Raw genomic sequence first — 22500 nt, 5'->3', positions numbered from 1 at the left:
GGTTGTTCGAGTGCAGAGGATGCGTCTCGTTCTGTCCGAGGTCGTCGTAATGGAGACGGTTTAGAGTGAAAATGCAAAGCCTTCGGAAGCTGTGCCGTTTTCTGATGGCTGTTCTCATCTCCGTAGGTTAAAGTGTCACAATAAATGCACGAAAGAGGCTCCTCCATGTCGGATATCGTTCCTCCCCAGTAAGTGTTCTGTTCGTTCTCTGCTCTCCAGTCCTTCAGATAGGCTCTTTGTTTTATTCTCACGTTCTCGACGGCTCTGTCTCAGTCACAAAGATCCGGAGGACGGAGTCCGTGCCGTCGGACATCAACAACCCCGTGGATCGGCCGGCCAAGGCGCCGCAGTTTGGCACGTTACCAAAGGCAATAACTAAGAAGGTAACTGGCCTTTATGATGCAGCACTAAAGCTATAATCACTTCTGTCTGCAGACACACACAGGCTTTTCTCTGCTATTTTACTGCCTGTGGTGATTTTATAGTGACGTGACACTCAGGATCTGGGGAATTTTACACACAATAGATTTTATATTTATTGAAAGTCAACAATAGGAACGTGTGCTCATGGTGCGACGCTCCTAGTGTTCAATTTAGTGAAATGTTTTGGAGTTCATTCATTCATTCATTCATTCATCTTCTACCACTTATCCGAACTTCTCGGGTCACGGGGAGCCTGTGCCTGTCTCAGGCGTCATCAGGCATCAAGGCAGGATACACCCTGGACGGAGTGACAACCCATCACAGGGCACACACACACACACACTCTCATTCACTCACACACTACGGACAATTTTCCAGAGATGCCAATCAACCTACCATGCATGTCTTTGGACCGGGGGAGGAAACCGGAGTACCCAGAGGAAACCCCCGAGGCACGGGGAGAACATGCAAACTCCACACACACAAGGCGGAGGTGGGAATCGAACCCCCAACCCTGGAGGTGTGAGGCGAACGTGCTAACCACTACACCAACACAAACGCAGTAACAGCAGGAGATGGTGGCAGGAGATCTGGTATCTTTATGTAAAACATTTTGACATGAAGGTTTGAGATAAAATGACAAATTTGGGCTCATTACGTTTCTGAGTGTTTTCGATCCTAATGGTCATTTCCTGCCTACTAACCAGTCGGGAATGTGAGCGGAGGTCCTGATGTTTAAAGTGACGATGAACATGGTACGATGTTCTCTCCTAAGGATCATCCTCCTGTGCTGAATCAGCTGGACTCCAGCAGTAACCCGTCGTCCACTACGTCCTCCACGCCATCATCTCCTGCCCCGTTCCAGCAGAGTAACCCCCCTAGTGCCACCCCGCCCCCAAATCCTTCACCCAAAAATCACCGTGACAACCGCTTTAACTTTCCAGGTGAGTGTTTGGACACGACACGACACGTCATGTCAGGACAGTCATTAAAACGATCTTGTACGATTAATGCTAGGTTTATTTTACATGCTTTCTCTGACCGTATCACTAATGCAGATGATTCGACAGACGCGCACGAGGCTTTCTTTTAACCCTTTTGTTTTTCTTTGTCGTCTCCTTGCGTGTTGATTTCTCTGTCCCTCTTTCCCTAAGCTGCCTTCTACTTTCAGCATAGACAGCAGTTTATCTTCCCCGGTGAGTTAAAGACAACCTGTCAGTTTTCGCACCTTGTAACGTTTCCCATAACTGTTCCAGTCCAGCTCTTAGCTTGCGGTGCGTGCGTCTGCGACTCGGCCTCGCGTTATCGTCCCGTGTTCTTGCTTGTCCGAGTCAGAGCGTCTGCATGCCGACGTCTTGCCCTGTGTTTTGTTTGTTTTCACTCCGTCCTCCTGATTTGGGTTTGTTTAACGAACGGTCCGTCGCATGCTAAAGTTTGGTGCAGGAGTCAGTGGGTCAGCTGGTTGCACTATGACGTCACCGTAACGTCAATACAGTGAAAACAAAATGAAGGATGCAGCAAGATGTGACTTAGTCGTGCATTATGATTAATGTTAAAAGGTTTAGTTAATTGCAGTGTGCGTCAGACTGTAACCGAAGACTCTGCTCCTGCTTCATCCTTATCCCAGGACACATCAGACTCACACGTGTGTGACGAAAGTGAAGCACATTTTTGAGTCAGTCAGAGAGAAGTGTAACCATTTGCATGGACTTGATATCGTAATGTTGGTTTTGTTTGCCTCCTGGTGGTGAGTCGCGGTGTTGCATGTCTGGACAGTGTCTCAGGCCACGTTCACACTTTGCTCAGATCTGATTTTTTTTGTTTATCTGATCACATTACCTTTTAAAATGTGGCCTATAACAGATACCAGTGTGAACTGTTTGCTGTTTCGAACTGACCCGCATGCGCAAACGAACAATAACAATGACGTCACACGCAGCACGGCGTCGCGCTATAGCTGGCGAGGTTATGGAGGAAGTTAGCATTTTCGCTTTTCTTTCTAAATGTCCGTGTAATGGCAGCACAGAGACGCAGTGTTTTGAAAATTTTCAGAACTTTTGATTCTTTGATCCATTCTGTAGGCGTAGTCACGTTTGTTACTCGCCGGCGCATAATCGTGACGAATGTCGATGTAGATCGACGTAAAAGTCGCATCAAATCCGCCTCGGGTGTTCACACTGCGGCCACATCGGGAAAAAATCCGATTTGGGTCTGATTCAGGACCACATATGGAAGTGGGCTGAATCTGATTTGAAAAAAAATCAGATCTGGGCCAGATTTGAGTGTTCACACTACTCCTGAAGAAGTCTGACCGTCACTTTGGGCCACTTTGACCTGCAGTGTGAACGGGACTTTACACAGATGTTCAGGTGTGGAAAGGAAACCTGCTGTTCGCCAAGATTCCAACCACACAGTCCAAATCTATGTGTTTTTGGTGTCTTAACTTTCACAAGGTTTTTTTCAGATGTGTCCAGTTCCAACACGCTTCACCCAGAAGGTCTACGAGACACAGTGTAAGAGAGACGTCTGATGAGATAAAGAAATGTCTTGTCTTTTTGTAAAGTGTTTGTTGCATTATGACGGGCAACGTTTCCACTTACTCCCCCTCAGGACTGAGACGGAACCATCAGAGGAGGACGTTCACGCCGAGGAGGCTGAGCACGAAGACCGAGAGGTAAAGTTACCACCGTGAAGCGGAATTACTCATAAATACGCTGATGTTAAAAATGTGTGTTTGTGTCAGGAGGAAGAGGAGGATGAGGAGGAACAAGACGATGCGAGCGCAGAGGAGGACGACATGAAGGAGGAGGCTGAGGAGGAGGAAGAGGAGGAGGAGGAAGATGAAGAAGAGGAGGTGAGCTTTGAAGAGTCAAACGGAGGCTCGGATGGTGAAGGAGACGATGATGAGCTGGACGATCTGCCCAGTGCGAGAGGACGTGGACCCTGGAAGGGTCCTGTCTCACGCAAGGCCAGTCAGACCAGCGTCTACCTGCAGGAGTGGGACATTCCTTTTGAGCAGCTCGACCTGGGCGAGCTGATCGGAAAGGGCCGTTGGGGACGGGTACACCGGGGCCGCTGGCACGGCGAGGTGGCCATCCGCCTGCTCGAGATCGATGGCAACAATCAGGACCACCTCAAACTTTTCAAGAAGGAGGTGATGAACTACAGACAGACGCGCCACGAGAACGTGGTGCTGTTCATGGGGGCCTGCATGGCACCGCCACACCTCGCCATCATCACCAGGTCAGCCAGAACTTTATTGTGACTTATTTGCTGATGTGGGCTAGCCTTAAGAGTGAAGATTACTGCACATTTATCATTGTGACTTAAAATCCTCTCAGAAATCCTCATGTGAGCGGATGTGGGTACGCTGGCTAGCATTACGAGGGAAACTTAGGGATGTGATACAAAGCAATCTGTTAACCGTCCTGTCAGGTTAGATCATGTTAGCTAGCTGACTAGATAAAGATAAACATCCGCTTTTTTAAAACTCCTCCTCAGCTTCTGCAAAGGCCGGACGTTGTACTCTGTTGTGAGGGACATGAAGAACACGCTAGACATTAACAAGACGAGACAGATTGCCCAGGAGATCGTGAAGGTAACTAGCGTACTATATCTAGCCGTATCATTAGGCTCGCTTGTTAGTGGCTTCTTTTCGCACTTCACTTTGTCCCTATTTGTTTCTCACTTTAGGGAATGGGTTACCTGCATGCGAAAGGCATCGTTCACAAGGACCTAAAATCGAAGAACGTCTTTCATGACACCAATAAAGTGGTAATTGCTGACTTTGGTCTTTTTGGGATCTCAGGAGTGGTTCAGGAGGGAAGGTAAAAGCTGTTTCTTACTTTTTTGGCCTCTTGTGTACGATGATAATTTTCTCATACAATTAGAAAAAAGGTAGCAAGTGTGTGTGTGTGTGTGTGTGTGTGTGTGTGTGTGTGTGTGTGTGTTTTGTGTGTGTGTGTGTGTGTGTGTGTGTGTGTGTGTGTACACGTGTTCAGGCGAGAGAACGAGCTGAAACTTCCCCACGGTTGGATTTGTTATCTGGCTCCGGAGATTGTGCGTAAGATGAGCCCCGGCAACAATGAGGATCGCTTGCCCTTTTCCAATGCAGCTGACGTGTACGCGTTTGGGTAAGGACGTGGGTCATACATGTTGCTACACCCAAAAGGTTTAATCCTGCAGCTGACACACCGATCGTTGTGCTTTCAGCACTATTTGGTACGAGCTGCAAGCGAGGGACTGGCCCATCACCAACCAGCCAGCAGAGGCCACCATCTGGCAGGTGGGCAGCGGAGAGGGCATCAAGAACGTGCTGGCAGAGATCAGCCTGGGCAAAGAAGTCACGGTGAGTGACCACATGGAGAAACGCTGGATGTCTGATTATCATGAGTTACTGAAGTTTGTGCACCCACCCAGTCTATACAGTGTATACAGAGATGGTTTGAGAATATTTGGGAAAGCTGCTTTAAAGCACTTTAGCATTAGCAATACTGTGGCAGGAGAAGTGTGCTCTCAGCTTTGTGTCTCTTCTGTAATCATCTGCTTTCTCTCGTGTAACTCTGCTCTCAGGAGATCCTGTCAGCCTGCTGGGCTTACGACCTGCGCGAGAGGCCCACGTTCACGCAGCTGGCCGACCTGCTGGAGAAGCTGCCCAAGCTCAACCGCAGGCTCTCGCACCCTGGACACTTCTGGAAATCTGCAGAGTATGTATCGTAGAGGCGCGGGGACATGTTCTAAATGTCTGCCATCGTTTACTCCACCCTTAAACGTTATCTCTGCTGACAGAGCTGCGAGAACGTCTAAACACGTCTCACCAGTGGACACGTGACAAACTTTTGGTTAAATTGTGATTGGGCACAAATAGCTTGAAAATGTACAAAATACATAACATGTTGTGTGTTACGTCGCATATGATTTAAAGTTTTGATTCGAACTAAGTCGAACTAAGATTTCTAAACCATACCGTCGCCGTCAGGCGGAATCCTCGTATCTCCAAAACTCCAAAATTTGGACATACGAGGTTTCCGCCCGACAGCGACGATATATTGTTTAAAAGCATTATTCGATGCTAAGCGGGATAAAGAAGTGAAAAAAGCTATAGATGATCCGGTGGTCACATGATCTACATTGTCTATGTGGCACAGAGATAAATATGACTTTGAGTTTGCCAGATTTTGCTGATTTAATCTGATCTGAAGTTACAAACATGACCTGATTATATAAATATATGTTAACATTGTTTTTCTTTTCTTTATCCTCCATCCTTCTTATCCCTCTTTTCCTTTGTGTCTCCGAGCAGAAACTACACTAACGTCTGACGTCATTTTGTGATTAATTAACGTCCCTTTTCCCTTCTTCTGTTTTGCCTGTTAACATCCTAACCTCTTGCTTTTCTCTCTTCTGTCTGACTTTCCTCTTCACCGGCCTTTAGGTTGTAGCCGAAACACTAAAGCAATGAAAACTAAAAGCCCCGGATCGGCCTTGCATGCATCCTGAACTAAAGAACTGGTGAACTCTGAGCAGAATCGTGACCTGCTCCTGCTCCTGCTCCTGCTCCTGCTCCCGACGTTCCACCGTGTGATCTTCCGCCTTTGCTTGCTGTCCTCGGAGTGGAGTGCGCTTTGGCAATGCACGGATACCGAGCGACTCTCGTCTCCACCCGTTTCTTTGGAGTGATGCTCTATCAGCCTCTTTCTTCACTCTCTCCTCTCAGCGTCTTGGCCGAATTTGGTCCCGTGAGATGTAGCGTTTGCCCGGTGGAATTTTTCCTCCCTCTCGTGGCAACCTGTCCTTCCTGCTGTCCTTTTTTTTTTGTGTGTGTGTGTTAGGAAACATCTTGACTTCTTCTCCCTTGTGACTGAATGCACCGCACCCTTTTCCTCCTTCTTCCTACACTTATTTTTATTGGGGGATCTCCTTCGACGACGTGCACTATCGCTTCTCGTACACAGACTCACCGGTTCACGCTCTTTCTGCACAGAATGACTGTATAAGCTGTCACACACTTCAGTGTCCTGGTGCCTGATGACTCATCAACACCAAACGACTTTTAAAGAAACAGGGCGGCCAAAGATAGACCTTTTTAATCACTCTTACTCAGAATGTAGCCCATCGACATAAACACGTTGGCGCTGGCGCTAGTTAGGAAAGCAAATAATCTCTATTATGTCGTCGTGTGGACTGCTTTGCATAAATCTGACTTCTCACCTCAGGAGATATTGCTAGCTAAGAGAAAGTTATAACGTACAAATTTTTATTACCGTTCGATTCACAATCATCTAATGAACGATAACACAAAAGTTGACGCGTTAAGATTAAAATTAGTAACACAAGCGGGCGACTTGTGTGAACCTTACAGCGATATGTTCGGAATATGATTATGTATTTAGCAGAGCTGAAGAAGTTGCTAAGTCACAGAGGAGAAAGATCGTTGCAGAGTTTCATGCAAAAGAGTAAAACAGTCGCTAGATATGCTAGAAGTTACGTAGTAATGACTGTATGACCGTAGCTGCTCCATCTCTAAAAAGAAAAACCAAAAAAAAAAACGTTTAATTAGCCGTAAACGACCTTGTTTTAAAATCAAACGTGCTAAAATAATGCTACGAGTAAAGTCAGTTAGTAAAATCATACAGTTAATTAATGATAGAAAGAAAGGACATGATTTTTCTTTCTGTATAAGGTTTTCTATAGCTAACCAGCTACATTAACAGTTCAGATGAGCTAATCATTAATATTGATATATATTAAAACATACAGCATATAAAACCATGCCAACGTCTCGTGTTGGCTAGCTAAATGTTTTGTTAGCGATGCTGCTATTGCTGTTTATAACAGCCAGACTAGACATCCAGACAGAAATCTTTTCTTGATACAAAGATAAAAAAATATATATATATTCTTATATAAGTCATTTAATTTTATTTTAATAAAGCTTATGTTCAGTACAAAAGGCTAAGCCTACAGTAGCTAGCTACATTAGGAGCCACTTCAAATGCTTAATTCTAGTTGTTAAAATAGTAAAAGTATAAATTGGCTATGATTTTAGCTATGCTAACAACTAGCGTAGGTTATAACTTCTCTAAACACTACAACGCTATTCATAGAATTGACCTTTAGATAGATTGACAGATACCATTGTCGCATATAGACTATAAAAAAGTTTCAGATATCTTTTTAAGGTAAATATATTTAAATCGAATGTTTTGATCGTATCTGTTTGAAAAGGAAAACGTTTTACCGAATGCTGAAGTAAAGCTAGCTAGTTTCATTAGATGTTACCTCGTTAAAAATAGACTTAAACTCGCTTAATGACTTGTTCAGCTGCTAAAATAGTTTACATCAGTTTATACGTACGTAAGCATGCTGTGAGCATACTAGTAGGAAATGTTAGTTACTTGTAATGCTAGCAATGAATAATCTACGGGTGGTAAGAAAAGGTTTTAAACCAGCTAGATGCATTAAAAGCTACACTCGGATGTATTCGGTAAAATAGTGAAACTAATTGCAAACTACGTTTTGGTTCAACAAGTAGCGAACAAGCTAACAAGCTAGCTGTTAGCTTTGCTAGCGCCACTGTTGCTGCCGAGTATCAAGATCAGCGATTTTTTATTTATTTATTTTTTTTTTTAATCGTGCCATTTTCAAGATGCTGACCTTGCTTGTTAGCAATATTAGCTGCATAGCTTTCGGTGAAATGATAACAATCAAGACTTGACACACCAGATTTGTCTTTGTTGACTAGCTACATTTAGAATAGGAAGGAAATAAAAGGGTGTAAATGTGTATTTTTGGCTGAACTGTTTGTTTAAAAGTAACAAGGGGACTAAGAGGAAAATAAGAAATGCCAGACGAAGCTATGCCGGTTGGCGCGAACAGAGCCGTGGCCTTCGAGTCAGGGCAATAAAGTGAAGTGTTTTTGCTTCTGTATTCTCGAGTGTGACATTGAGCCAAAGAGAAGCTCTGCTGTTGTTTTATTTTTCTGTTTTATTTCTTTCTATTTTTATTTCCTCCTCATGTAGCGTAACATGTTCAATAGTCATAGGAAGCAGTGACACGGCCATGTTTCATCGAGCTAGTGACCGTTACCTCTTGTAGTGTGTGTGTGTGTGTGTGTGTGTGTGTGTGTGTGTGTGTGTGTGTGTGTGTTTGTGTGTGCGCGTGTCAGAAATAATATGAAGTAAGAATAAAAGCCTAGAGTGTATTGTACTATGGAAAATACTGATGACTTGTAAGATATACGTGTATTAAAAATGTATTTATTGTACAGCGAATGAACCTGATTCTTTTCATATTTATATGGACGTTTTATAAATATTAATATATACTGTACTACATTTTGGAATATGTATTGCTCCCCTGTTCCAGATGTATATATGTCTATATTTTTTCATGTAAAAAAAAATGCTGTAAAATAGTTGTACATTCTGGTTTTGTTTTGTTTTTTCCCTTCTTCTTTTTTTTTATTTTTTATTATTAGAATGGGTCGATACATGTTCTGTCATGTACAAATACATATTTTTGTATTGCATGTGGCTATTATTCTGTATATGATCCACTTTTTCTTTTCTGTTTTCCTCCTTGAGAAACAATAAAGCTGTGCTCGCATTTCTAAACTGTTGATTTCAGGGTTCTCAAGTTTTGAAGACGGACAAGAGTGACATCTCCAAACCCCAGTGCGCCCCTCACCCCCCAATTGTGTGTGTGTGTGTGTGTGTGTGTGTGTGTGTGTGTGTGTGTGTGTGTGTGTGTGTGTGTGTGTGTGTGTGTGTGTGTGAGAGAGAGAGAGAGAGAGAGAGAGAGACTAAACGGTGTTGCATGTTAATGCATTATTAATAAATGCCACATTATGCAGGCGCTGAAGCCTGACCTATGTCTCCAGTCGTAAGCATAATCATGTGGGTCATCGTTATTTATGATCATGATGTGAACATACACACTATTGGGAGAGAGAGAGAGAGAGTGACAGAGAGAGTGACAGAGAGAGTGACAGAGAGAGTGACAGAGAGAGTGACAGAGAGAGTGACAGAGAGAGATTCAGGCCAAACTTAAGGCTAGAACATTTTTTATCTAGGTTTTATATATAGGTTTCCCAGTGTGCGTGTGTGTGTGTGTGTGTGTGTGTGTGTGTGTGTGTGTGTGTGCGTTTGAATAAGAGGAGTGTTTAATAAGAGGAGTATTTAATAACAGGAGGAGTGTTTAATAAGAGGAGTGTTTAATAAGAGGAGGAGTGTTTAATAAGAGGAGTATTTAATAAGAGGAGGAGTGTTTAATAAGAGGAGGAGTGTTTAATAACAGGAGGAGAATTTAATAATAGGAGTATTTAATAACAGGAGGAGTGTTTAATAAGAGGAGTATTTAATAACAGGAGGAGTATTTAATAAGAGGAGGAGTATTTAATAACAGGAGGAGTGTTTAATAAGAGGAGTATTTAATAACAGGAGGAGTATTTAATAAGAGGAGGAGTATTTAATAACAGGAGGAGTGTTTAATAAGAGGAGTATTTAATAAGAGGAGTATTTAATAACAGGAGTATTTAATAACAGGAGGAGTATTTAATAAGAGGAGGAGTGTTTAATAAGAGGAGTATTTAATAACAGGAGTGTTTAATAAGAGGAGGAGTGTTTAATAAGAGGAGGAGTATTTAGTAAGAGGAGGAGTGTTTAGTAAGAGAAGGAGTATTTAATAACAGGAGTGTTTAATAACAGGAGGAGTGTTTAATAAGAGGAGGAGTATTTAATAACAGGAGTGTTTAGTAAGAGGAGGAGTGTTTAGTAAGAGGAGGAGTGTTTAGTAAGAGGAGGAGTATTTAATAACAGGAGTGTTTAATAAGAGGAGGAGTGTTTAGTAATAGGAGTGTTTAGTAAGAGGAGGAGTGTTTAGTAATAGGAGTGTTTAGTAAGAGGAGGAATATTTAATAAGAGGAGGAGTATTTAATAACAGGAGTGTTTAATAAGAGGAGGAGTGTTTAGTAAGAGGAGGAGTGTTTAGTAAGAGGAGGAGTATTTAATAACAGGAGTGTTTAGTAAGAGGAGGAGTGTTTAATAACAGGAGTGTTTAGTAAGAGGAGGAGTATTTAATAACAGGAGTGTTTAGTAAGAGGAGGAGTGTTTAATAACAGGAGTGTTTAGTAAGAGGAGGAGTGTTTAATAACAGGAGTGTTTAGTAAGAGGAGGAGTATTTAATAACAGGAGTGTTTAGTAAGAGGAGGAGTGTTTAATAAGAGGAGGAGTGTTTAGTAAGAGGAGTGTTTAGTAAGAGGAGGAGTGTTTAGTAAAAGGAGTGTTTAATAACAGGAGTGTTTAGTAATAGGAGTGTTTAGTAAGAGGAGGAGTGTTTAGTAAGAGGAGTATTTAATAACAGGAGTGTTTAGTAATAGGAGTGTTTAGTAAGAGGAGGAGTGTTTAGTAAGAGGAGGAGTGTTTAGTAAGAGGAGTATTTAATAACAGGAGTACACTATTGCAACATTCAGCAGATACACTACAGGGTTAATGAGTAACAGTGAGTGTTGTGAGTAGGAGGAGTGTCAGTGATAATACACGATAATATCAGTGATAATTTCTCCGTTATATTACTGTATGACTGCAGCCTTTTCCAGGTAAACAAAACTTAAACCTGAAACCGAAACTAAACTCCAGTCTCCTTCACAAGGTGATACGACATTAACATGGCCACCCAGCGCCCCTACCTGTGCCAGGTAAACACTTTCTATTCCCTTTAGTTATGTCTGTTTATTAAAGCTTTAGTGTCGGATCGTGTCTTTTATACTGTATTAACATCCAGACTCGTGATGATCAGACATTTGGTTGCTGTAAAGCTTATTTCTGCGTGTATACACTTCACTCACTGATGTACTGCTCAGTGCGTATAGACGGATGTTAAAGGTTTATTTCTCTAATGAAGTTTTAATGCAGTGTTTATGCCTCGTTCTTAATTCTAAATTGCATATTTATTACAATGAGCTGAGTCATAAATAATATTCGCAAAATAGGTCTTGGGCTTATGGATTTTTTATTTAATCATTTTTATTTATTTGTTTGTTTGTTTGTTTATTTAATGAAATGAAAAAAGCTCTCAGATTACAAAATGATTTCGCATAGACATTAATTCAACATTGATTCAACATTAATTCAACATTAATTCGAGTCAATGGCAATACAACAAACATCTATAGCACTGAGGTTCATTTAACAGCCCCTCTCTGGCGCCCCCTATGTAAGATACACTTAATAAGATAACTGTTTTGTTTTTTTTCCGTTTTTTTTTTTTTTGTTGTTGTTGTTGCATTTATTCCAATGTGTTTATCAGAATAAATAAAATTTTAAATACAAGAATACTTTTGTCTCTATTTAGTCAAAACCCAGAACATGGATATGAAATGAGTTTTAAATTTAGTTGAATTCAGCAAACGGTTTTAAACACACATTAAACATCATTAAACTGCTCCTGATCTCGCTGCTTCCTCCCTATCAGAAAATGCCCTTTACAGGCCAAATCCAAGGAGGTCTGTTTGAAGGAAAGATCATCACTGTGACAGGACGAGTTCTGGCAGGAGCAGAGAGGTGAGAAATGCTCTGCTCATTTGTTCGGTGTTGTATTAGTTCATAAATCAAGACAAGACATTCGCAGTGGATTAAATAAACCCTCCTGGATTTTATGGACAGGTTTTGTGTGAATCTGCAATGTGGCACTCACAAATCCTGTGATATCGCCCTTCACTTTAACCCACGCTACATGGGTAACTCGGGTCACGTGGTGTGTAACACGCTGCAGAATTCCTGCTGGGGTTCAGAGCAACAGACCAAAAACACCCCACTTCCCAGAGGCTTCGACTTCACCCTCAGCTTCCTGGTCAACCGAGACTCCTATTCGGTTTGGATGCTTGTTTTCTTCTTCTTCTCTTTATTATACGCGTCTGTAATTATTCCTCTTTACCTTATTCACTACTCGTTTACCTTTCCTCCATCTGTCAATCCGTTCTGCTATAGAGAGACCATTTCTCTGACAGAATCAATAACGGGTCAGTGTATCTATCGGTTGATCCGTCTGACTTTGTGCCTCAGGTGATCGTGAACGGAGCCCACTTCCTGGAGTACTTGCACCGCCTCCCCATCTCCCGCGTGAACGCCATCTCAGTGGACGGAGGTGTAGAAATCGTGTCCATCGCTTTCCAGAACCCGAACTTTCCCATCAACCAGAGAGGATCTCTGAAGCATCAAGTGGTGCAGAAGGTCGGAAGCTCGGTGACCCATGGATCACGCTGGAATAGGCAGGGACATCAGCAGCACGAGATCCCGGTCCAGGCGGCTGCTTGTTGCTTTGTCGCTGTGAGTAAAACTTTCTTTCTGTATTCTATACAAATTTTGAGGCCGTCAATATAACGTCTCTTGTTTTAGTGTTTCTTTAAACTACTATTTTTCTTCACAGGCACCGCCGCCATACAGCGCACCTGCTTACGTAAGCACAACGTATCCCATGATCCTTTGTGACACTGGAACAATTAGGTTTTGCTCAATTAAATTTATCATGGTGTAGTGACACATTTCATGCAACATTTTTATTTTTGCATGTTTCCTCAGGTTTTACCGTACAAAACTATTATTCAGGGTGGATTTTACCCGGGCAGAGGCTTCACCGTACAGGGCTGTGTCAACCACGACACTGACAAGTGGGTGGTGTTGATATTATATTATATTATATTATATTATATTATATTATATTATATTATATTATATTATATTATATTATATTATATTATATTATATTATATGATGAGGGGCACGGTGGCTTAGTGGTTAGCACGTATGCCTCACACCTCATTTACATTTGCATTTACATTTACAGCATTTAACATTTAAATCTCTAACATTGAATACATTAATGCTGGTTCACTAAGTTACATGCCTAAGATACCATGAGTTTAAAACATTTGTACAAAGTTACAATGAAAAAGTGTCAAAGGTTGTGTTTTTTTTTTTTTTAAATGCAAAAAATAAGGAAAGAAGTGCTAGTTGAAGTGTTTCCTGAATAAGTAGGTCTTCAACCGCCGCTTGAAAATAGCCAGTGACTCAGCTGTCCGGACCGCTTGGGGAAGTTCATTCCACCACCTTGGTGCCAGAACAGAGAAGAGTCTTGTAGTATACTTGCCTCTTACCCTGAGAGATGGTGGAACCAGTCGAGCAGTGCTGGTAGATCGGAGGGTGTGGGGTGCAGTGCGAGGAATGATGAGGGCTTTGAGGTAAGAGGGAGCTGGTCCATTTCTGGCTTTGTAGGCCAGCATCAGTTCTTTGAATCGGATGCGTGCAGCTACCGGAAGCCAGTGTAGGGATCGCAGTAGCGGGGTGGTATGCGAGAACTTTGGCAGGTTGAAAACAAGCCGGGCAGCTGCATTTTGGATCATTTGCAGAGGATGGATTGCGTTCATAGGTAGCCAGGGTTGGGGGTTCGATTCCCACCTCCGCCTTGTGTGTGTGGAGTTTGCATGTTCTCCCCATGCCTCGGGGGTTTCCTCCGGGTACTCCGGTTTCCTCCCCCGGTCCAAAGACATGCATGGTAGGTTGATTGTCATCTCTGGAAAATTGTCTGTAGTGTGTGTGTGTGTGTGAATGAGAGTGTGTGTGTGCCCTGTGATGGGTTGGCGCTCCGTCCAGGGTGTATCTTGCCTGTATTATATTATATTATATTATATTATATTATATTATATTATATTATATTATATTATATTATATTATATTTTTCTTTCTTCCCAGGTTCAGCATCAACCTGCGTTATAACTACGGCATTGCTCTCCACTTGAACCCGCGTTTCACCGAGAACGCAGTGGTGCGTAACAGCCTTGTGAATGAGTGCTGGGGAAATGAGGAGAAGAGCGGCGGCATGCCCTTCTACAGAGGCCAGCAGTTTACGGTAATCAGAACCTCTGTACAGGTCTCACACTGAGAAAATCTTCCAGATGTGTTCGGTCGAACCCTGGAGCTTTTGACATAATCTAGCATTACAGTGTTCTAGGGTCTAACATGTGCTTCATTAGCGCTGGAGACTCATTTATGTTAATGGAATAATAATAATAATAATAATAATAATAATAATAATAATAATAATAATAATAATAATTTGTGGAGCGGCCGTCTCGAACCCAAATCTCCCGACTCTCACGTGAACATTTATATTTGTACCATTTTTCCTCCTGTTTCTTAACATAATGTTTTGAAATGTGTTCGAGTCGCTTTTAGTCTTTCAGACGTTTTTATCTACATTTGTTTAGTGAAGGTCCGAAACACTTAAGAGTGAAATGTCTCGTACGCCATTAACTTTAACTGATATCACACGTATACGTCTTACTGTGCTCCGTGATCTCCTGTATGATGTTTGTTACAGGCTGAATGGCATATAGTAGTTTTCTGATTTGTTCGTGAAGCTCGTGTTCACTTTCACACCTACATTTAAATGCTTGTTTCAGGTGAGCGTCACGTGCGACACTCAGTGCTACAGGATCGCCGTGAACGGCACCCAGATGTTCACCTACAACCACCGTTACTTCCTGTTTCAGCAGATCGACATCCTGGAGGTCGAGGGAAACATCAGTCTGAGTTCTGTTGTAGTTTAAGGGCTGGTTTTGACGTTCCAGGCTTTAAGCTATAAAACTGTAAAACCAGTTCAAACCAGAATAATGCTTCAAATGTGCGTTGACTCATACAGTAGCTTTGTTATACAGATCTGTAGGAGTCTTTTATTTAGGACTCTCGTGGTTGTTCATATCATATGTTTGTCCTGACACACACAAACACACACACACGTAGACAGGGTGTTTTTAGGAGGGATTTAGCTACGTTTATATGCATTTAGAATGTGTGTTTGCAAATAAACGAGTCAAAAAAATTCGAAACGGGTTTTTACTTTTATTAACCTTTAGAAATTCAGGAACCGAAACTGAACAAGAGGTCAGGACTGGTAAAGAGTGAGGAGCAAAATTCAGGGATTAGATACAGTAAGATTTCCTGTGATTATAAAACATGAAATCTACAGTATATAGAAACCCCCCCACCCCCCCATTTTATGCTGGGTAAACAAATCCAGCTTCAACTGCACCAAGTCAAAGAAAACCTGAGGCAAAGTGTATAAGTGCTTTGCATTGTACAACCTTCTTTACAACCCACATGCAAAATAACAGCCAGATAAAGATCAGATATTACCAGAAGTCCAGGGCAAATAACAGGGTAACATGACTCTCACCACTTCCTTTATATCACAGCCTTTTCTAGTAAACAGAAACTCAGGACAACCTTTAGAATCAGGTATCAGGGGTGTGGTGTGTTCACGCTGTGGCGACTCGGCACCACATCACCATGTCCTGTCAGCATCCGGATCCGAATCCTGTAAGCACTTTAACCTGCACGCTTCATTCTCATTTCATTAGGATCGTTGTGTGGAGGTTAATGAGCCAGATTCAGGGTCCACAATCAGGGAAATTATTATAACCTTAAAGCTTTTTAACTCTCTGGGATATTTAACTTTCTGCATTAAATAAAAAAGATGGGAATATTTTTGGCCAAACTCCAAAGTAACCAACTTACTTTTTTTTTCCTTTTTCTTTCTTTCTTTCTTTTTTTTATTTTTTTTATTTTTTTAAATATATTTTGTTGTGGGCTTATTTTTTTTACCCTCTAAACGACATGCAGCAGTGCAACTTCTGTAATTCTTTAAGTTTAGAAATGACCGTCTCTAAACTTTTTTCATTGTTGTGTTGTGACATCAAATTTTAATTTTGGTTTGAAATTTAATTGTCATGCAATTTTAAATTAAAAATAAATAAATACATACATACATACATACATACATACATACATACATACATACATACATACATACATACATACATACATACATACATAAAATAAATAAATAGATAGATAAACAATCAAACAAACAAACAAACAAACAAACAGAAATATATAATAAATAAATAAATAAATAAATAAATACAATATTTTGGTATTAATGGTAGATAATAAAAGAAAATCAGTAATAAACATTGAAAGGTAAAGGCATATACTGTATATTTGGATACAATCCAAGAAACTGATGAATATAAAACTATTTAAAAAAAAAAAAAAGAAAGTGCATGATAATAAATATAAACTACTCAGATATCCACAGCTTTGTCTTAACAGAAGAACCAGAGCAGGAAATCTCTGAGGCTGACAAGTGATATTATTCTTACTGTACAGTAAAGAAAAACTAATGACTAACTCAGCAGTGTCAGTTCCTGTGGCGAAACTCGTCTGGTGTAAGTTAATAATCAGTGCATTAAATACTACTTGGTCTCAGGGTTTATTTCGTCTCGCTGTCTACACTTATCGTAGGTGGTACAAGGCCGGTTCACACACGGCACGTTTATGGAATTAGCACAGGGTGTCGAAGCGTGCGAATATCCCTGTAACGTGGCCTAGATATGAATAATACATAGAGACAAAGGCCTCTTGTGCTGCACCTGGTTTGTGTGCCGTGAGCAGAACTTTCTATTTGTCCTTTCATACCTTTATATCTTTGATAAATGTCTGATAGATCCTGTTATCTATCTACAAAGACACCTCCTCTGTACAGTCCTCCACAGGCTTATGTAAGAACCATAATCCCATAATCCTCCACAGATGGTCTTTGAAGGTCTAATGTGTGTGTGTGTGTGTGTGTGTGTGTGTGTGTGTGTGTGTGTGTGTGTGTGTGTGTGTGTGTGTGTGTGGGTGTGTGTGTGTGTGATTGCGATCTGATATGATATGAATTTTTCTTTCTATTTAGAAATGACTAAATATTTGTTTTTAGTTTTCAAGACAAAACTTTATTGAGCGTAATCAAATATCAGGGATATAAAACCTGTCTCCATGGTGATTTGCATAGCCTAGTTTTGTCGTTAAGGCTAACTACCTTAGGAACGCATTAACATGGTAAAATTGCATCTGAAATGCAAATCTGTTTTGGATGGGATTTAATTCTCAAATGTAATATGCAATGCATTTCTTTGAATAAGATACATGATAATAGCTTGCTATCTACTTGATCTGCTAGCTGTGGGCTAGCTATGCTACTGAGTTTAAATGAAACACATCCCTGGACTGAACTGTTTTAAAGGACATAGAGCGAAATCGAGTGCTCTATACAGTACTGTATGTAAAGAAATAAAGACAATGTTCATGTCTCCTCAGGTACTGACATATAAAACAAGACTCCAGGAAGAGTCTTCACAGTGCAGGGCTTCGTCAACCACAGTGCTGACAGGTTTATGCATTAGTAATAGAAAACCTCTGAGAATCAATTATTGACAACATTATAATACTGGTTTTAAAGCCTCTCAGTACCAGATCTTCAATACCTGCCCCTCAGTACTAGATACTCAGTACCAGCTGATCAGAACCACATCCTCAGGACTAGATCCTCAGAACCAAGCCCCCAGTACCAACCCCTCAGAACCAGACCCTCAGAACCAACTCCTAAGAACCAACCCCCGGAACCAACCCTTCAGACCCAGAACCTCAGAACCAACTCCTCAGAACCAACCCCGGAAACCAACCCTTCAGAACCAGAACCTCAGAACCAGCCCCTCAGCACCCAATACTCAGTACTACCCCTTCAGAACCAGATCCTTAGAACCAACCCCCAGAACCAACCCCCACAGAACCAGACCCTTAGAACCAACCGCTTCAACCAAAAGCCCAGAACCAAACCCCCAGAGCCAGACCCTCATAACCAGACCCTTGGTGCCGGCCCCAGTTGATCTACCAATTGATCGAGGCCATTCCCGTCTGTAGAGCAGAAATACAAATTGTGCCATTACCAAGATCTGTTTCACAGCCTTTAGGTGATTGGATAACGTTTTTCAAAGAGAAAGAAAAGTTCATTCTGATCCTGTGGAGCTTTTCATAAATCTATTATTGACACAATATGTTTAATACAATGACAAATTCTTTCTGCAGGTCGTTGGACGTGTCGGCTTTGTAACAAGCAGAGAAATTTTTCAGAACCTTCAGCTGTGTGGTTTTTCTGTAACGTGAGAAGTGTATACTTAATATATAAGTGTACTTAATCACACCAAATCACACCAAACTGTCACTGATTATTTTCCTCGAACAGTGCGCCCCCTAGTGTCGTGGTTCTGATTTGACACCCTTTAATAATTTTCTAATTAGTTTATATAATAAAACCTTACCAAATACATCAGAAGAGGTTGAAGGAAACCTCAGTATAAGTTCTGTGATGGTTTGAGAGCTGATGGAGATCATATGGAGGCTCTAATGGGAGAAACTGATGTCCTTCATACAAATAAAACAAACAATTTAAAGTGATCTTTTTTAATTCAATTGATTTATTGAATATTAATTATAATATTGAGGCATTTTACAATTCCTTTGTCTCAGAACTAAGTACCCATGTGAATATCCAGTGATGGTCCGCTTAAAAACAAAAGGTAATGTAGGTATTATTTATAATGAATTAATAAGAAGACGATAATAGAAGATAGGAGGTCACGGTGGCTTAGTGCGTGGCTTAGCACGTTTGCCTCACACCTCCAGGGTTGAGGGTTCGATTCCCACCTCTGCCTTGTGTGTGTGGAGTTTGCATGTTCTCCCGGTGCCTCGGGGGTTTCCTCCGGGTACTCCAGTAGGTTTCATCTCTGGAAAATTGTCCATAGTGTGTGATTGCGTGAGTGAATGAGAGTGTGTGTGTGTGCCCTGTGATGGGTTGGCACTCCGTCCAGGGTGTATCCTGCCTCGATGCCTGATGACGCCTGAGATAGGCACAGGCTCCCCGTGACCCGAGGTAGTTCAGATAAGCGGTAGAAAATGAATGAATGAATGATAATAGAAGAATTGAATTAATAAGAAACCTTGCTGAACTCATGTCATTGTGTCAGGTTATATTAACTCATCTCAGACACATTCACACACACACACACACACACACACACACACACACACACACACACACACACACACACACACACACACAAACACATACACGCTGAGTTTCCACCTCTGGTTTATCACTTGAACAGCATACTCGTGGACCGATGACTCACAGTATTTTGTGTCGGTCTACAGTGTGCTCAGTGTTCTCCGAGCACCATGTGTCATTTCCGCCATCTTCATCCATGCCTCTGTTCTCAGTTCCATCCACACAGAGGCTCAACACACGCTGCAACAAGCCAGCCTTTCTTCCTCTACACTGTCTTTCCAGCATAATGACTTGAGTTCATTTCCGAACATGTGATTACTAAAGGAACTCAGACCTGAAGAATGTAAGAAGGGTCAGAAGCTAAGCTCACTTTAGCATCTTTTCCTAAAGTTATTTATTAAAAACGTAGCCTTTGTTTCAATTTTTAAAGATCCATCTTCTACAACGCTTATCCTATGCAGGGTTATGGACCTCAAGCACATCCTGTGGACTCCTGGCACTCAGCAGAGGACAGCATGGACAGCACAATCTCACACACAGACACACACACTCACAGACTAGAGACAAGTTAGAGATGCCAAACTGTTTACCCTGAATGTCTTTGGACTTTGTGGTGGTTCAGGTTTTTAAAAGCATTAAAATCACAGGATTGCTTAGGAGACACTCTTGGGTCCATGATGTAATTCCTCAAGTGATTCTGCCTCACTATTAGCCATGTGCTTTAAATAAAAACATCTAAATGATTAGATTTATCTTTGGATTTGTAACTCCCGTTTTTATTGAAAAACAGTTCTGTTATAAGCTGTTGTGAATGTGTGTGTATGTGAGTGTGTGTGCATCTGTGTGTATGTGTGAGTGATGTGTGTGTATGTGCGTGTATATGTGCGTATATCTGTGTGTATATCTGTGTGTATGTGTGAGTGATGTGTGTGTATGTGTGTGTATCTGTGTGTATATCTGTGTCTATATCTGTGTGTGTGTGTGTACAGTATGTGTGTGTATGTGTGTGTGTGTCCACAGGAGAACTATCAATCATTGTAATCACTGTGACATTTGAAGATGGTCTGAAGATTAAAAAAAAAATGTTTTCTGTGAAGAGTCTCAAGTGTGTTGACAGGGAATGACGACGTAAACATTACAATAAACTATAAGCTGATCAAATATCATTTATTGAGTAAATAATGTAAGCTTTGATGAACCGCTCACACACACACACACACACACACACACACACACACACACACACACACACACACACACACACACACACACACACACACACACACACACACACACACACACACACACACACACACACACGTCAGTCTCCCATGTAGACGCCTAGTGGAGAGCTGCGCATGCGCAGTAACGCCTCCAATCCTGTCAGCTTCACTGCTACCTCACTGGAAAGGAGGACTTTAACTTCCGCCTCCGTCATGGCGGCACTGTGCTGCTCCTGATATGGAAAAACTGAGAAAATAACAAGTGTGGGTCTGACCACGGGAAGTGCAGGAAAGGAGTGTTGTTGTGAACGTCATGGCGGCTCATAAACCTGCTGAATGGGTTCAGGCTGTTATTAACAGATTCGACGAGCAGGTAAGAAGAGGGGGAGAGAGGGAGTGTGCAGAGCGATAGAGAGCAGAGGGATATGAGAGCAGAGAGAGAGAGAAAGTTCAGAGAGAGAGAGTGCAAAGAGACTGAGTACAGAGAGAGAGAGAGTGTAGAGAGAGAGAGTGTAGAGAGGGAGAGTGTAGAGAGAGAGAGAGTGTAGAGAGGGAGAGTGAGTGTAGAGAGGGAGAGTGTAGAGAGAGAGAGAGTGTAGAGAGGGAGAGTGAGTGTAGAGAGGGAGAGTGAGTGCAGAGAGAGAGAGAGAGTGTAGAGAGAGAGAGAGAGAGTGTAGAGAGAGAGGGAGAGAGTGCAAAGAGAGAGAGTGAGTGCAGAGAGAGAGAGAGTGTAGAGAGGGAGAGTGAGTGCAGAGAGAGTGTGAGTGAGTGAGTGCAGAGAGAGAGAGAGAGTGTAGAGAGAGAGAGAGAGAGTGTAGAGAGGGAGAGAGTGCAAAGAGAGAGAGTGAGTGCAGAGAGAGAGAGAGTGTAGAGAGGGAGAGTGAGTGCAGAGAGAGTGTGAGTGAGTGAGTGCAGAGAGGGAGAGAGTGTAGAGAGAGAGAGAGAGTAAGTGCAGAGAGAGAGAAAGTGCAGAGAGAGAGAGAGAGAGAGAGAGAGAGAGAGAAAGTGCAGAGAGAGAGAAAGTGCAGAGAGAGAAAGTGCAGAGAGAGAGAGAGAGAAAGTGCAGAGAGAGAGAAAGTGCAGAGAGAGAGAAAGTGCAGAGAGAGAGAGAGAAAGTGCAGAGAGAGAGAGAGAGAAAGTGCAGAGAGAGAGAGAGTGCAGAGAGAGAGAGAGTGCAGAGAGAGAGAGAGAGAGAGAGAGAAAGTGCAGAGAGAGAGAGAGAGAGAGAGAAAGTGCAGAGAGAGAGAGAGAGAGAGAGAAAGTGCAGAGAGAGAGAGAGAGAGAGAAAGTGCAGAGAGAGAGAGAGAGAAAGTGCAGAGAGAGAGAGAGAGAAAGTGCAGAGAGAGAGAGAGAGAAAGTGCAGAGAGAGAGAGAGAGAGAGAAAGTGCAGAGAGAGAGAGAGAGAGAGAGAGAGAAAGTGCAGAGAGAGAGAGAGAGAGAAAGTGCAGAGAGAGAGAGAGAGAAAGTGCAGAGAGAGAGAGAGAGAGAAAGTGCAGAGAGAGAGAGAGAGAGAGAGAGAAAGTGCAGAGAGAGAGAGAGAGAAAGTGCAGAGAGAGAGAGAGAGAAAGTGCAGAGAGAGAGAGAGAGAAAGTGCAGAGAGAGAGAGAGAGAGAAAGTGCAGAGAGAGAGAGAGAGAGAGAAAGTGCAGAGAGAGAGAGAGAGTGCAGAGAGAGAGTGAGAGAAAGTGCAGAGAGAGAGAGAGAGAGAAAGTGCAGAGAGAGAGAGAGAGAGAAAGTGCAGAGAGAGAGAGAGAGAAAGTGCAGAGAGAGAGAGAGAGAATTGCAGAGAGAGAGATAGAGAAGTGCAGAGAGAGAGAGAGAGAGAAAGTTGCAGAGAGAGAGAGAGAGAGAAAGTGCAGAGAGAGAGAGAGAAAGTGCAGAGAGAGAGAGAGAGAGAGAGAGTAAGTGCA

The 22500-nt window shown here is 42.1% G+C and overlaps 3 protein-coding genes across 6 annotated transcripts in view; all 3 read left to right on the top strand.

Moving 5' to 3' along the window:
- ksr1a (kinase suppressor of ras 1a) overlaps positions 1-9030 on the top strand; it is a 32798-nt gene extending 23768 nt beyond the window's left edge. Inside the window, exons 8-20 of one of the 3 annotated variants that reach the window (XM_027158555.2) lie at positions 127-188; positions 274-383; positions 1199-1367; positions 1578-1619; positions 2888-2936; positions 3034-3097; positions 3167-3666; positions 3925-4021; positions 4117-4250; positions 4425-4556; positions 4636-4771; positions 4996-5129; positions 5858-9030. In XM_027158555.2, coding sequence (XP_027014356.2) covers positions 127-188; positions 274-383; positions 1199-1367; positions 1578-1619; positions 2888-2936; positions 3034-3097; positions 3167-3666; positions 3925-4021; positions 4117-4250; positions 4425-4556; positions 4636-4771; positions 4996-5129; positions 5858-5864 — 1636 coding nt within the window. In that variant the 3' untranslated portion in view covers positions 5865-9030. Of the gene's footprint in view, positions 1-126; positions 189-273; positions 384-1198; positions 1368-1577; positions 1620-2887; positions 2937-3033; positions 3098-3166; positions 3667-3924; positions 4022-4116; positions 4251-4424; positions 4557-4635; positions 4772-4995; positions 5130-5725 lie in introns of all 3 variants that reach the window. The other 2 variants (XM_027158554.2, XM_027158556.2) reach the window with 2 other exon arrangements.
- Positions 9031-10908: 1878 nt separating this feature from the next.
- Positions 10909-15314, top strand: LOC113650211 (galectin-9-like). Its single transcript, XM_047805148.1, has 8 exons — positions 10909-11119; positions 11896-11984; positions 12087-12294; positions 12486-12749; positions 12850-12879; positions 13002-13090; positions 14172-14328; positions 14882-15314. The coding sequence occupies exons 1-8, from the start codon at positions 11090-11092 to the stop codon at positions 15026-15028; spliced, it is 1014 nt and encodes a 337-aa protein (XP_047661104.1). The 5' UTR covers positions 10909-11089; the 3' UTR covers positions 15029-15314.
- Positions 15315-20704: 5390 nt separating this feature from the next.
- Positions 20705-22500, top strand: part of nf1b (neurofibromin 1b) — a 63942-nt gene continuing 62146 nt past the window's right edge. The window contains exon 1 of one of the 2 annotated variants that reach the window (XM_047805113.1): positions 20705-20964. In XM_047805113.1, coding sequence (XP_047661069.1) covers positions 20905-20964 — 60 coding nt within the window. In that variant the 5' untranslated portion in view covers positions 20705-20904. The remainder of the gene's footprint in view (positions 20965-22500) is intronic. The other variant, XM_047805114.1, reaches the window with a different exon arrangement.

The sequence above is a fragment of the Tachysurus fulvidraco genome, chromosome 20, assembly GCF_022655615.1.
Source record: "Tachysurus fulvidraco isolate hzauxx_2018 chromosome 20, HZAU_PFXX_2.0, whole genome shotgun sequence".
Lineage (NCBI taxonomy): Eukaryota > Metazoa > Chordata > Actinopteri > Siluriformes > Bagridae > Tachysurus > Tachysurus fulvidraco.
This window is presented reverse-complemented; position numbering and strand designations above follow the sequence as displayed.